Genomic DNA, 13,930 nt, shown 5'->3' with positions numbered 1-13,930 from the left:
TGGATAGAATATAGGTCTACACTGACGCATTTACTAGATGATGGGGTGTGAAGGGGAAGGTTAATCTGAAGTGACAGTGACAAATACATAGGTGGGTGAGGAGTCAGACCTATTACACTACTTTAACGTATAGCTTGCTGGTTAAGCAATATCAGACGAAATTTAAGAATGATTGATTACGTTTTTGAGGGTCCCAGTTTTGGGTTTGCCCCAAGCTTTGGTCGCGCCCCAGTCCCCTCGCCCGCAGTCCTTTGCAATGCATCCCCCCTCACACCTCTAGTTGGGAGACTATGCAGGGGCTGTGACGTTGCACGAAGCCTCTCTCTCAGTCCCTTCCTGCTGCATCATAACAGCCGCTAGTAGCTCGAGTAGCACCCTGGATCTTTGCGGTGACCGGGTGACAGGATAATCGTAGCTAATTATAACAGATAATAACTCTAGACTTCAAACCAGGTAAAAATACGATATCAAGACAACTCTACGAATACCAACTGTATTCAGATCACCTTCTTCGAACCGCTGGGATATGGCCAGACAAGAACAGGTTTTGCTCTTGGAGCCACAGCACGAACTGAAATTCCGAGGTAAGAGGGAGGGCCCAACTCTTGCTTGAGAGGGGTGTCTTTCAGTGACAGTATGGTGGGGAGGGGGGCAGGCCCACTTTACGGTAACGAATTCGAGACATATCCAGCTAGCTAGATAACAACATTTAACGTTATGCACTGTGTGTTGTCAGTGGGGTAGCTAATAATGATCATTTCCCCGTAGCAATAGTCCACTGCGCTAACAGCATCGCTAGTGCTAGCTAAGCGCGTAGCTTGCGCTTGCTAGCCAGGCCCTGTCATACATTCCTGCACCTGTCAATTAGCCTGCTAGCTGGCTAGCCAACTAACGCCAGCTAGCCAAGTATAAATTGGTTGTATCAGTAGGCCTACCTTGACGTTCAATAAACCATTCCAAATAGGTGAACACTTGCCTAGATAAATCTCGCCTTAACATCTAACTACCAACAGACAGTTTAGTCTTATTATTGCACGCGAAAATTCGTCGAAACACTGTAACGTTAGATAGCTAGCTTGGCTGCCAGTTTAGCTGTCATTTAAGATCTAAGAATTGACAGCTCTCTAGTTGATCGACTGAACACACCGCTGGTAGCCACAGCCAGTGAGTATGGCGATGTCAACAACACAATTTTAACACGACAGATATTTACGGCTGGATATATTCCCATTTAAGTTCTCCACCCCAATTTGTCAAAAGTGACAGGAGATATTCAATATCCCTTTCTAGGGTATGGAAAGACACTAAGGTGTGTTCATTCAACACTAGGCTGTGTTTATTCAATTAGGCAATATACTGCTAACTTACCTTTTTGAATATATATATTTCATAAATGACAATTTAGCAAATGTATATGTTACCTAGTAGGCTTCCTTTTTTTGTAGGTGGTTTACAGTTGTGGTCATGGGTTTAGTCAGGATGTCAGTTTCTATTGCTCTGAAGCACTCAGGCCTAAATCATTCATTGAAGTCTGAAGTTGAAGTCTGCAAGTGCAGTAGGTCTAATGTAACCACTAGATCTAACTAAGCTATTATACAATGTCTTGAAAGCCTCTGCACACATTTGACATTCTTTTGATTCTGTAGCATTGTTGATTAAAACAAAATAGGCCCCCCAGGCAAACAGGCACACCAAGGCTTGGTCTCCTAATGCAAACACACCAGCGCCGTAATATCTGCCCTTTAGGAGACCGTTTCCTTCCCATAGTAAGTTATAGTCGGCCTGCTTCTCCCCAGTTGGATGGTATCCCAAGAAGCTCTCTGGCAGCTGTAGATCAGGTGTACGGTTGTCGACTTGTGGCGTGAGGCGACTCCGTGAAAGACCCTCAGTAGTCATGCCAGCTATGTGATCGTCTGAAGCTGTTCTTTGTCTGAGCTTAGAAAGAAGGGAAGTGTCAGCCGACATGAAGTAGACATTTGTGTGTGTGTGTGTGTGTGGGGGGGAGGGGGTTGAAACCTGATCTAGAATCTACTGTTGGCCTATACAGGAGTGTTAATTCCCAACCAGCTTACTGTACTCGCTTCTACATCTATTTTGTCTAAGACCAGGGCTCTCCTTCTCTGTGCACCCTCTTGTCGGTGAAGCCCCAGGTAGAATTTTCTAGAAATACCACCAAACACAGCCAGGTCCTACAGAATATTTACAGCTCTGGAATGCTTACGGCTGGAATGTAAAGCCACTAAGCAGTTAAATCCATTTTTGTTGTGTACAGTTTAGCTGTGTGCTGTACCTGTTTACGGTGAGGTTGTGTAGGTTGCCATTCTTTTCTGGTTTGACCACACCCACATCAGCTGACCCCAGGTTGTTAAAATCCATCGGATCATTAAACTGTGACACACACAACCCACATGATCCTGATGGTTTCACGTTGAGCAACTCCATCACCAACAATCTGATAGGATCCCAAGAAGCAAGAAGTTGAGAACCAGGATGTGACTCATCGTGTCTCATGATTGATGTGAAAGCTGACCGGTTTATTGAACTGGTTTTCCTGGCGAGGGAAACTTCACTACCAGAAGCGGAGGCATTCTTCTACAGTGAATGTTTACATGCTAGGATGGAAACCTATTGTGTCAGACATTGACAAGGCTCAGCTGATGAAATAAAGACAGGATATGATTTGTTTGTAGCAGTTGTTTCAGGTCAGTAGTTCCTTCCTCATAGATCAGCAGAGGCCTTCATTCAGTCCAGTCCAGTCCTCCAGCCCTACTCAGTCCAACCCAGCCCTGCCTAGTGCAACCAAACCCACCCCCAACCCATAAAGGTTGACCCCCCTATTATCCCTGAAATGTCTCACAGCTTCTCAAGGACAGCTATGACTGTCCTAACGGTCTCTCCATTATCCTATTTCTGCTCTATTAGATATTATTAGAAACAAATTGGACGTAGTTAGAGAAGGCCTCTGTTATTTGGAGAGTAGTTTGAATCAAATAATAGAAAGCTGTAAAAATACCCCCAAACCTTCGACACTCTGGGGTCACAGCTGGCTGACTGGGTTTAGGGACCAGAGTCTACCCAGCTTGATGCTACTCTGCCATGTTCCCCTACTAGAGCTCTCTGAAGATGCAATTCACTAGATGGAGGACCTTTTTATGTGTTTACACTGTGATAGGTTTACAAATCAATTAAAAAACTCAGAAAATGAATGTTGCATAATCCCCCCCATCCCACAAAGGCTTTATGTTAAGCTACCAATGCAGAGTAGGCCTAATGATAACTGGTGGAATGATGTTTGAACCTGGGGCCTAGACCCGGGACACACACACAGACCCCTCAGCCCAGCTGATCCACTGTAGACAGGTTTAAACGCCTCCAGTTCCACACCTGCTCTTCTTCAGATCATAGTCAGTCCATTAATAAGTCTGTTTTGGTCTTTTTTCCCTCTTTGTCTGTCTCAAAATGTTCTCTCTCTCTCCTCCACTTTTCTCTTTCTCCATCAGGTCCATTCTCAGACGTCGTCACCACGACTCTCAAACTCTCCAACCCGACAGACAGGAATGTGTGTTTCAAGGTGAAGACGACTGCGCCGCGCCGGTACTGCGTGCGGCCGAACAGCGGCGTCATCGATGCGGGGACCTCCATCAATGTCTCAGGTACGAGTGGTATTAGCTGTCTCCTCCACCCCCTCCACCACCCCCTCCTCGTCTTGTCCACGTATCCCTCCCCTCTTGATCTCTCTCACCCTCCTCTCCTTACTCCTCTCCTCCTCCTCCCCTCTCTTCTTCTCCTCCACCCTTTCTTCCAACACCTTACCATTCAGTTTCCCCCAGATCTAGTTTTGGAGGGACTCCAGGCCCAGCGTAGGGTTTCCAGACGAAACCACCTCTGCTATTTTCTGCCTCCGACTTAGTTTTCAGCTGCAGTATCTGATATCAGAAACAAAGAGACAGACAGGCTTTCTGACTGACTTCCTCACTGACATTAATGCAGATACACAGACAAATACATGTGTATCCAGACACACACTGAGACAGACAGACAAACATACATCCAGACATGGATGCAAACCTCAGACTGACATAATCCAGACAGACCCCAGAGACAGACAGACAGACTGACAGACATGCCCCAGACAGACAGACATGCCCCAGACAGAGACAGACAGACATGCCCCAGACAGAGACAGACAGACATGCCCCAGACAGACAGACAGACAGACAGACAGACAGACCAAGTTCGACCCAGCTGATGGTACACAGATTCTGGCAGACAAACCCCTGATGGTCACACGCTCCTGCACAGATCACATCAAACAAAGCCCAATCCAGGCCTGGGTCAAATTCACACTTCAAACCCCTCAGACAGAAGTGTGTAGCCTGACCCTGGCATGGGGTTCCCGGGTGTTGCTTTCTTCATGTCACCCAACAGACAGACCCCAGACCTCCCTGGCCAGCCAGACTGTCTGCTGGTCTGCTGTGGATCTCCTGTGGAGCTCTGCACACTGAGCGTAAACAGAGCAGTACAAAAACAATGTGGGGATTTACTTCTGTCGGTCGGAAAGGGAACACTTTGCCACAAGACACCTACAAGTCCCCAATGTGTCATTTGCAGGCTTAGCTGAAGACACGCACGCAGCTTTTGAAGGTTAAACAGGACGAAACTTTAGATGTGAACAGCACCACATAAGAGGTGGTGTTCTGCTCCGTTGTGTCGCTCACGACGGAAAAAACACACAGAGCGAATGTCTCAAAATCCCACAGAAATCCTTGTGTCAACAAATATTGATCTGCTTTTGAGAAGTCTTTGTTGTCTCAAGACTGATTTCCAGGCTTTCCCAGTTATTTCAACAGTTTTGGGGAATCACGATGAAGATCAGCTTACCAACAATCACAGTTGGTCCCGACCACCTTCCTTATAGTTCGCCAACATCTCACACGAGTTTCCTTTGAAGAAATGCTTACACAGGGTGTTTACTTGTTCCTTAAATATCATTAATGATCGCCTTGGCCTGTAGCCTCAAATAGACTGCCTGCTGTTACGGAGACACCGTACGGTCGGTGAGGGCAGGGCATGTCGTGTGTGGGGAATCTTACCCGTTACACTGCGTCCAGATAGAGGTCTTGTAGGTTTCACGTTCCTGTCCTGGAGATCCCTGTGCAGTCTTCCCTCCTGCGCTCCCCCTGGCTAAACAGGGTGCAGCGTTTACAAAAGGAAAGAGGGCTAGTCACTAGCCTAATAAACCAAACAAGAAGAGGAAAGGACTGTGGGAGGGTCACATGGGAGGGGAGGGGGGGTCACTAGTCTGACGACACCTCACTGTTAGGGCTCCTACCACTGGTCACCCTGCCTGACTCTGTTCTGACTTCACACCATACTTTGTCAAGCCCTGGTTAGTTCTCTCAGTAGTTCAAAGCAGATTGAGACTTCAAGACAGATTGATTTTATTTCCATTTGACCAAGACGGGACCCCTTTTTATGTTATTCACATAAACTGTCAAAGAACTTCCTCCGCTCTCCCCGTGTCTCCCCGGTCCGATCGGCTCCCCTCGGACCTCAGACACCAGGGCTGATTGGCTCAGACGGAAACAGGACGTTCTCAATCTGTCCCAGACGTCTGCTTCTGGTTTGGCTTATTGGACTCGCCTGATTGCCGTAGTGTGTGTGTTCAGGCGTGTGTGTTATGGGGAAGGAGAGGGCTGGGTTGTGGAGTATTGGCATGTGTCTTAAGACGAGAGAGGTTGTGCTCGCCACATCTGAGAGCCCCAGCCCTGACTCTGAAATCAAGAGGTCATTTGTTTCTAATGAAAGCCCAAATGTCACGCACACACAAGCACTGCTAGTCGGTATTGATGTTAAATGAGCCTTTGACTCCCAGTGCGCTTCGTTGCGTCATGACTGGTAGAGGAGCGGGATCAGCCGCCACTGCCTGTGCCCCCCCCCCCCCCCGCCCCCCACCCCCAGCCTCATATGCAGGAACAACCTCAACATAAGAAAGTGATCATGATAAATCATTGTTACAGCTTCCAAATACCTTTTGGTCACTGGAATGACATCAAATACCAGTGTTTGGGTGATGTGGGTTAAAGATGATGATGACTTAAACGCTAGCCCAACCCAGCACCTGTTTCTGCTTACAGCCATGTCTTGCTCGCCTCTCTGAAACAAAGTTTGGAAGCTGTCAGAGTTCTCCCTCCTGAGTGTTGCTTGGAGATCCATCGGTAAAAAAAAATAAAAAAAATGCTGTCATGGTAACATGAACAAGGAAATAAATCATGAGTGCCGTATTTGTGAGAGAGGGAGAGAGAGGGGATGGGTGAGGGAAGGAGGGGGTTTACACTAGTTCACTGCTTGGCTGCAGCTGTTGTATGTAGGTGTTTGATCTGGCCAGGGACATATTTATAGATCAAGAACTTTAGAAGCATCTTCTTTGTGTTGGAGAAAGTTAGCATCAGTGATACTTGCTGTGTGCCTCACACAGTGGAGTCAACTACTTAAGGACCCACAGCAAAATACATACCTAACACTTTTATACTTAAATATATACTGACAAACTATTCTAAGTTCATAAGAGGATAAGTACTGTTTATTTCTCCCCAGGAACATTGTTGATGTTGGACTAATCTGTTTGTTCTTCCTTTCTTTCTCTCTTTCCATCTGTTCTCCAGTCATGCTGCAGCCCTTCGACTACGACCCCAATGAGAAGAGTAAACACAAGTTCATGGTCCAGTCCATGCTGGCTCCGCCTGAGATGACTGACATGGAGGGAGTGGTGAGTGTGTCTCGTGGTGGTCCCCACACACACACACGCACACACACACACGCATGCATATTATCTCAGCATCTATTGTACACATGAAACATACACATATACGCACATATGTTACATTTACATTTAGTCATTTAGCAGACGCTCTTATCCAGAGCGACTTACAGTAAGTACAGGGACATTCCCCCCGAGGCAAGTAGGGTGAAGTGCCTTGCCCAAGGACACAACGTCAGTTTGCATGACCGGGAATCGAACTGGCAACCTTCGGATTACTAGCGCCGATTCCCTCACCGCTCAGCCATCTGACTCCTGTTAAACTGTACGCACACACACACACACTCCAATGAAACCCATGGTTACCCACACAGAGGTCCCCGACACACCCAGACCCTGAGGGTCACAGTGTAGGGGTGTGGAGGCCTATAGCCACCGCAAGACCCCTAGTGCTGCGTGCGTGTGGTCTCTCTCTTAACGCCACTGTCATTAGTTTACACACAGTTGTAAATGATCTCATGTGCTTCCTCCGCACAGACAGGCCTCCAGAGAATATGGTCGGATATTGTGATTGAGACACACCACCTCCATCTCTCTCTCTCTCTCTCTCTCTCTCTCTCTCTCTCTCTCTCTCTCTCTCTGTCTCTCTGTCTCTGTTGCACACGCACACAGAGGGTGAGGAAGGAGATGGTGCAGAGTGTGAAAGCCAGCTGGCTGTTGTGCAAGCCGGGGATTGTGACAGAGGGGTTAGAGAAACATGGAGGAAGAGAAGGAGAGAGTGCGGGAGGGAAGGAGGCGTGGGGGAGCAATGGGGAGGTGGTGGAGGAAGAGTAACGAGGAGGAGAGAGAAAGAACAGAGGAGTAGCATGAGGAAAAGAAGAAAAAAAAACAGTGGAGATTAGTCCTGCCTGTCTGTTCTGTCCAGTCAGGGTGTTTTTTTCTCCTTCTCAACCTCTTTTTTCTCCCCCTCTGTCTCACTCTTTCTTTCTATCTATCTTTCTATCTCTCTTTCTATCTCTCTTTCTATCTGTTAACATTTGCATTTTGCACCGTACTTCGAACTGTAATATGCAATCACTTTCCACTGCACTTTTACACTTTTTTAGGATAGCTTCTGTCCATACTTTATTGCACTACACTGTATATCCTGCACTTACTGCTATTGTACTTCTGGTTAGACCTAAACTACATTTCGTTGCCTTGTACCTGTACTTGTGTAATGACAATAAAGTTGAATCTAATCTCTTTCTATCTCTCCCTCGTCCACTCCTCCCCCTTTGTTCTCCCCCTCTTCCCTCACCTCTCCCTCCCCCATCTCTTCTCCCCCTCTTCCCTCACCTCTCCCTCCCCCATCTCTTCTCCCCCTCTTCCCTCACCTCTCCCTCCCCCATCTCTTCTCCCCAGTGGAAGGAAGCCAAGCCGGAGGAGCTGATGGACTCTAAGCTGAGGTGCAATTTTGAGCTGCCGGCGGAGAATGATAAAACGGTGGGTACTTCGTCTGTCTCTCCACACACACACACACACACACACACACAGACAACCCCAGACGTATGATGGACTAGCGAAGAGCCAGGAAACAGGATGGCCATTGCTGTTGTTGTTTTGGAAAGGTTGCGACGCACACTGCTGTACAGCAACACCCTGAAACACACTGTAGCTAGATTGAAACCAGCATGAATCTCTTTGAGGGGTGCACTCTCATTAAGAGTGTGTGTACACAATGGCTGAGGGTCACTGCCTGCCTGCCAAGGAGAGGGAGCTAAGGATCATTTCTACTCACCTCTCTCCCAACTCGCTCCTCTCCTGCTGTCCCCTCTCACCTCCCCCGACCCCCCTACAGCACGACATGGACTCCTCCAAGATGATGTCGTCCAGCCTGCTTAAGTCCGAGTCCTCCACCCTGTCCATGAAGTCCATGGGCTCCACCCTGGACGACGGAGAGGTCAGGAAGATCATGGAGGAATGCAAGAGGCTGCAGATGGAGGCACAGAGGCTACGAGAAGAGAACAAACAGATCAGGGTGAGATGACACACACACACAACATACCACACACAACACACACACAACATACCACACACAACACACACACAACATACCACGCACACACCACACACCACACACACACAGCACACACAGCACCACCCCCTCCTCTTTAAGTGTTGCCAGAGTCAGAATGAGTGTTGGCGGCTCCTGTGGTGGATTAAACTAACAGAACCCTTGCAGCTCTCCACCTACACACACACACACACGTACGTACGCACACACACACCTACACACACCACCCGTCATGGGGAAATTGAGTGTATTAAAGCCTGGCGCCTATTGTACTCCCCTGGGGTTTGAACAGATGTAGATTTAAACGTATAGCTCGTTCTTTCTTCTGTTGGGATGGAGGGATGGAGGGAGGAGTTAATGGATGGCTGGACTGATGAATAGATAGATGACTGACCGTATGACAGATGGGTCTGTACTGTTTCTTTTTCCTTTCAAATCTGTTTATCTGACCTCCCCCCTCGTTTCCCCCTCTCCTTCCCCCCCTCAATGCTACTAGGAAGATGATGGGCTGCGGATGAGGAAGAGCAATGTGATGTCATCCCAGCACTCCGCCTCCTCCTCGGTCGGCATGGTGAAGGAGGAGGGGCTTAGCGCTCGCACAGTGGCGCTCATCGTCCTCTTCTTCGTGGTCGGCGTGGTTGTCGGCAAGCTGGTATTGTAGAGCGTGGTTGCCGTGGCGATGGCTGCAACTGCGTTGCCGTGGTGACAGCATGCTTCGGGGGACGAAAAACAAAACAAACAGGGATTCGGGATTTTTGATGAGAAATGCCATATCAATGGGCTACTTTTGATTCTGTCATTTATGTAAAAATTCTAAGGAGATATGTAAAAAAAAAAAAAAAAAAAGAAAAGTCATCATGTTATGAACAAACAAACGGTCACTGGTCTTGCCTCTATGTAACCATTACATAATCATCCTGGCGTTCCTCCCAAACTTCCAAATGTACTGATGATGACCGCAGTAAGGGACTGCTGAATCCAGGGAGATGGTAGCTGTTCAGTCCCTCATCCCTATGGAGTTACCAACCACTGAGGGAGCGCTATCTCTCACTGTTCAGTCCCTCATCCCTATGGAGTTACCAACCACTGAGGGAGCGCTATCTCTCACTTTACATTGTGTGAATATCGTTTTAACATAGCGCCTTTTCCTTCTCTAAACCATGGAAACCAGACCTAGTTCATGTACCCACCCCTCTGTACTGTGTTGCCAGGTGTGCAGCACTCCTTTCAGCCAATCCCCTTTTCATGCAGGGCTACTGTCAATCAAATTGACCAACCCAGTCAGAGTCTTTGTGTAGACAGGATCCTCCCTGATTGGGGGATATATTTGATTGATCCATACCATTTGTCCCTCCTCCCAGTTTTGTGTTTTTGTGGAGGAAACGTGGCAGCCCTTCCCTTGATCCCTGACCAGAGAAGACAGAGGTGTCTTGATTGCATGCGTCCACAAAGATTGTTGGAGTTTGACATTTAATTTAATGGCTTTTTATCATTGTCGTCATATGTCTCTCAGCTGTAGATTTGCACAGCTCAATTTTCGGATTTTCTCGCTCTCTTTTTTTGTGTGCATTTTTATGATTTGGTGATTCATGTTTATAGAACGGAGGCGTTACAAGCTAACCTAGCTGGCTAGCTGGTAGAGCTTGAGGTGGGTACAACTGGCTCCTGACTCCAACACTTCATGGGGATAAGCCTTTTGCCTTGTGACCTGTATGGGCAAGTTATTCTTGGGCAGAGAAAGAGAGAAAAATACATACATAGAGACACAGAGCGAGAGAGAGAGACACAGAGAGAGAGAGACATAGAGAGAGACAGAGAGAGACAGAGAGAGAGAGAGCTGTGGGACAGATGAGAGTAGAAGTGATTATTGTAGGGAGGTTTACTACATTTTTACCAAGTAGCAATACTGATGTGTCATGTGATGTCAAACCGCTCGTCTGTTGCTGCTGGCTGTTAGGATAAAAGCATGTCTGTGATCAGAACCGTGTTCCATGCTGTCTGTCTGTCTGTCTGCCCACATTCTCTCCATCTCCCCATCTATGAAAAATACACCTCAGACTGTATTCATCTTCCCTCCCCTCCTCCGATCAACTCTTCTTCTCTGCTGTACCTTTGCATCTCCTCCACGTTCATCTTGCCCCTCTCTGCTCCACTTCCCTCTGCTCATCCTCCCTTCCCCTGCCGACTTCTGGAAGAGTGAGTGAATGTTTGTTCTATCGTTATTGGTTCAGCCATCACGGCGCTACACTCATCTTCATTGTCATGCACTAATAGTCCAAATCATGTTTCCCCCAGTTCCTACCCATCCCATAATAGCACCCCTGTTAGTTTGCTTCTGTCTGTGTTGTCAGTCATAGGGAGAGTATTGTATCTCAGCAGGCACTATCCTCAAGGGACCACATTGTCACAAGTCCAGCTTCTGCCAGGATGCAAGAAAAAAGGGGGGGTGGGGGTGGGTAAGAGGATAATGTTTGATGTCATAAATTCCACCCAGTAAACTATTGTTTGATCTCAACGAAGAAGGGGAGCTGTAGAGAGAGTGAAGCAGAGTGGAGTATATAGAAAGCTTATTTCTTACTGGTCAGATATGTGAGGAGGAGGAGAGGATGGAGAGACAAAGAAGGTGTATTCTACTCTAGCTAAATGCACGAGGGGACCGAAAGTAACAAGGTAGCTGCTGTAATCTTATGTAAGCTACTGTAATAATCTGTATTTAGCGGGGGGAGAAGTGGAGACGAAGGTAGTGGATTCTACTTAACCTACAAAGGAGACACTATTGTTCTGCTGTAACTACACGTTAACTCAAGGAGAAGAAAAGAGAGACCTAGTGCATTCTACTTAACCCACAGCGAAGAGCAGAGGGGGGGGGGGGGGGCAGAGAGAGAGGGAAGGGTACACTGCTTTACTTAATAAAAGAGTAGTGAAAGGAAAAGAGAAATGGTTTGTTGTGTGTGGAGGGGGCTCTGTTATCTGGCCGGCGTCCTCCCTCCCCCCCCCCCCCCTCCTCCTCTGGAGTAAACCTCAGATCCAACAGACCTGGATGAGCTGAAGAATGTTCTCGTCTACACCCGTTGTCACCGGTCATGTCAGATCAGTGGTTTCTCCAAGGCAGAGAGGAAGTAGGAAATGATGTGTTCCTGGAGAGTGTGACTGGCCCTTGATGTGAGGAAGACTTGCAGTGTAGAGCGAGGGCAAAGCAGGTGACCAGCTCCCCGGTGACCTGGGCGCTCGGAATAACTGGGTTCCCATGCGACAGCCAAGACAGTTTTAAGACGTGTTAGAATGTTTTAGAAGTTCTCTCAGTTTGAAGATGTAACATGTCAGAGCGCAGAACTGAGAAGGCCATTTCAAAACCAAACATTCCATTCTAAAGCAGCTTCAAGCTGCTTGGCTGTGAACCCAGCAGCACATCACAGAGGCTCCTGTCAGCTTCTGCCTCTGGATATCTCCATGATCTATGTAAGCAGTCCGGCAACTGTTTTGTATGTATATAAATAAATAAGTCTATCTGAAAAGATTAATATTCCTAGTCAAGTTAGTCTCTGGTGTATAAAAAAAACCAACCACCTTGTTGGACTATGTAGCATCTTAATAAATTAAATGAATTAAAGTCCGTTCCGTCTCAGTGTGGTCTTATTTTATGATTGATACACACACACACACACACTGTACACAGACAGATGTATACAGAGTGAATTGTCTTTTCTTAACCTGCCATCCCCAGTTAACACCTGCAGGCTCTGTTAGAGTCATGTCTTCTACAGAGGGTGCATGTAGAATTTCTGACAGAATATCATAATCTGTTCTAGCATTGCTGGCTGAACGCTAGCTAGTTCATTCTCTCTCTGCTTGGTTTGGAGCACACCCCATATTCTTGGCTATAAATGTGTAAAAACAGATTTCCGTCAGATAATTAATGGCCATTTGGCTTTTAATAGCTAGTTGTGTTGAAAGAAAGCTTGTTAATTCATCCAGTGTTATTATATCTTGTTTACTCTGGGAGCCTTTCTGTCTGCACTTGGTGGTTTGAGTTGAGCACAGTTGGCCTGCTTGGGAGTTGGGACTGAGGCAGTGTCTCTGCATCTTTCTTCTTTACTTCCCCTTTGAGAATGAACTGATCACATTAAGAGAAGCGCATGTTTTCATTTGCCTTTTAAATGGAGATCAGAGACTACCCAAAGGAAGGGTGATGGGAAAGAAGGAATTATGAATGTAGTTATAGGCTACTGAAGTTATGCTTTAGTCTTGTATACTTCAAGAAACAAATTAATAAATAATTCAGACACTAACTAGGTTGGTTGATTAGAAATGGAAGCTTTTGGAGAAAAAGTATACCTTTGTATTATGGATGAATTGATTTAAAGAATTTGAAGGTAGGATTCTCAAAAAAGGAAGAAAAAAAGAATGAAATGATTGATGTTGAGAGAGTTTGGATAGGGCCATGGTTGTTCTAGATTCCCCAGCATGCACCAGGACCTAGAAGTGACCAGGGCGTTTGTTTTGGCAGGGGTCAAGTGCACCTGGAGAGACAAGGCCGTGGAAATGAACCAGCATTCATTTACATTTTCAAAATTCAGATGGGAAATACCTCATTTCCAAGATAAATGACTAAAGAGAATTGATCCTCTTCCAGCCCCCCAACTCTGAAATGTTTAGCAATTACAGACACATACAGGCCGTATCTGATCTGTGGCCCCTGGAACACAGGGCCCTCCGGACAAGGTCTTCCAAGGCCCCAGACTGAAAAGTCAACAATGAACACAGTACCCTCTGTCACTGAAGACTTGGGCTGTGTGCCCCACACCAGAAGAATGATGGAGGACAGAGTCTTGTTGGGATGTCAACAGTGCATTTAGCCTGATAGGACAGAGTCCAGAGTCTATGAACGTTCAACATGATTTATAAGCATCCCACCACAGTGTAAAGGTTGTTTTATCCACCTCCATCGAATATTTTATTTCACTTTTTCTTCTAAGCCCACTCCTCCGCTCTCCCCTCCAGCCCTGTGTTTGAATGGGTCTGGTCCTCATTGAGGTCTGTGTCATAAAAGAGACGTCTGGCTGCGTTTCCAAGTTGGAAAACATATAAAACATCACCGTCCACTTCGCTCAACT

The 13,930-nt window shown here is 46.9% G+C and overlaps 1 protein-coding gene across 1 annotated transcript; it reads left to right on the top strand.

Moving 5' to 3' along the window:
• The first annotated feature begins 335 nt into the window (after positions 1–335).
• vapb (VAMP (vesicle-associated membrane protein)-associated protein B and C) lies at positions 336–12,425 on the top strand. The gene is made up of 6 exons (XM_067240164.1): positions 336–584; positions 3,501–3,653; positions 6,666–6,769; positions 8,165–8,245; positions 8,601–8,780; positions 9,313–12,425. The coding sequence occupies exons 1-6, from the start codon at positions 527–529 to the stop codon at positions 9,475–9,477; spliced, it is 741 nt and encodes a 246-aa protein (XP_067096265.1). The 5' UTR covers positions 336–526; the 3' UTR covers positions 9,478–12,425.
• Positions 12,426–13,930: the final 1,505 nt, after the last annotated feature.

Source organism: Osmerus mordax, chromosome 1, assembly GCF_038355195.1.
Source record: "Osmerus mordax isolate fOsmMor3 chromosome 1, fOsmMor3.pri, whole genome shotgun sequence".
Lineage (NCBI taxonomy): Eukaryota > Metazoa > Chordata > Actinopteri > Osmeriformes > Osmeridae > Osmerus > Osmerus mordax.
This window is presented reverse-complemented; position numbering and strand designations above follow the sequence as displayed.

Bases quoted from the DNA above. Each gene is read 5' to 3' on its own strand.
- vapb (XM_067240164.1), top strand. From the start codon at position 527: ATGGCCAGACAAGAACAGGTTTTGCTCTTGGAGCCACAGCACGAACTG. The intron at 585-3,500 runs GTAAGAGGGAGG...TTTCTCCATCAG, and splicing joins GCACGAACTGAAATTCCGAG to GTCCATTCTCAGACGTCGTC. The intron at 6,770-8,164 runs GTGAGTGTGTCT...TCTTCTCCCCAG, and splicing joins TGACTGACATGGAGGGAGTG to TGGAAGGAAGCCAAGCCGGA.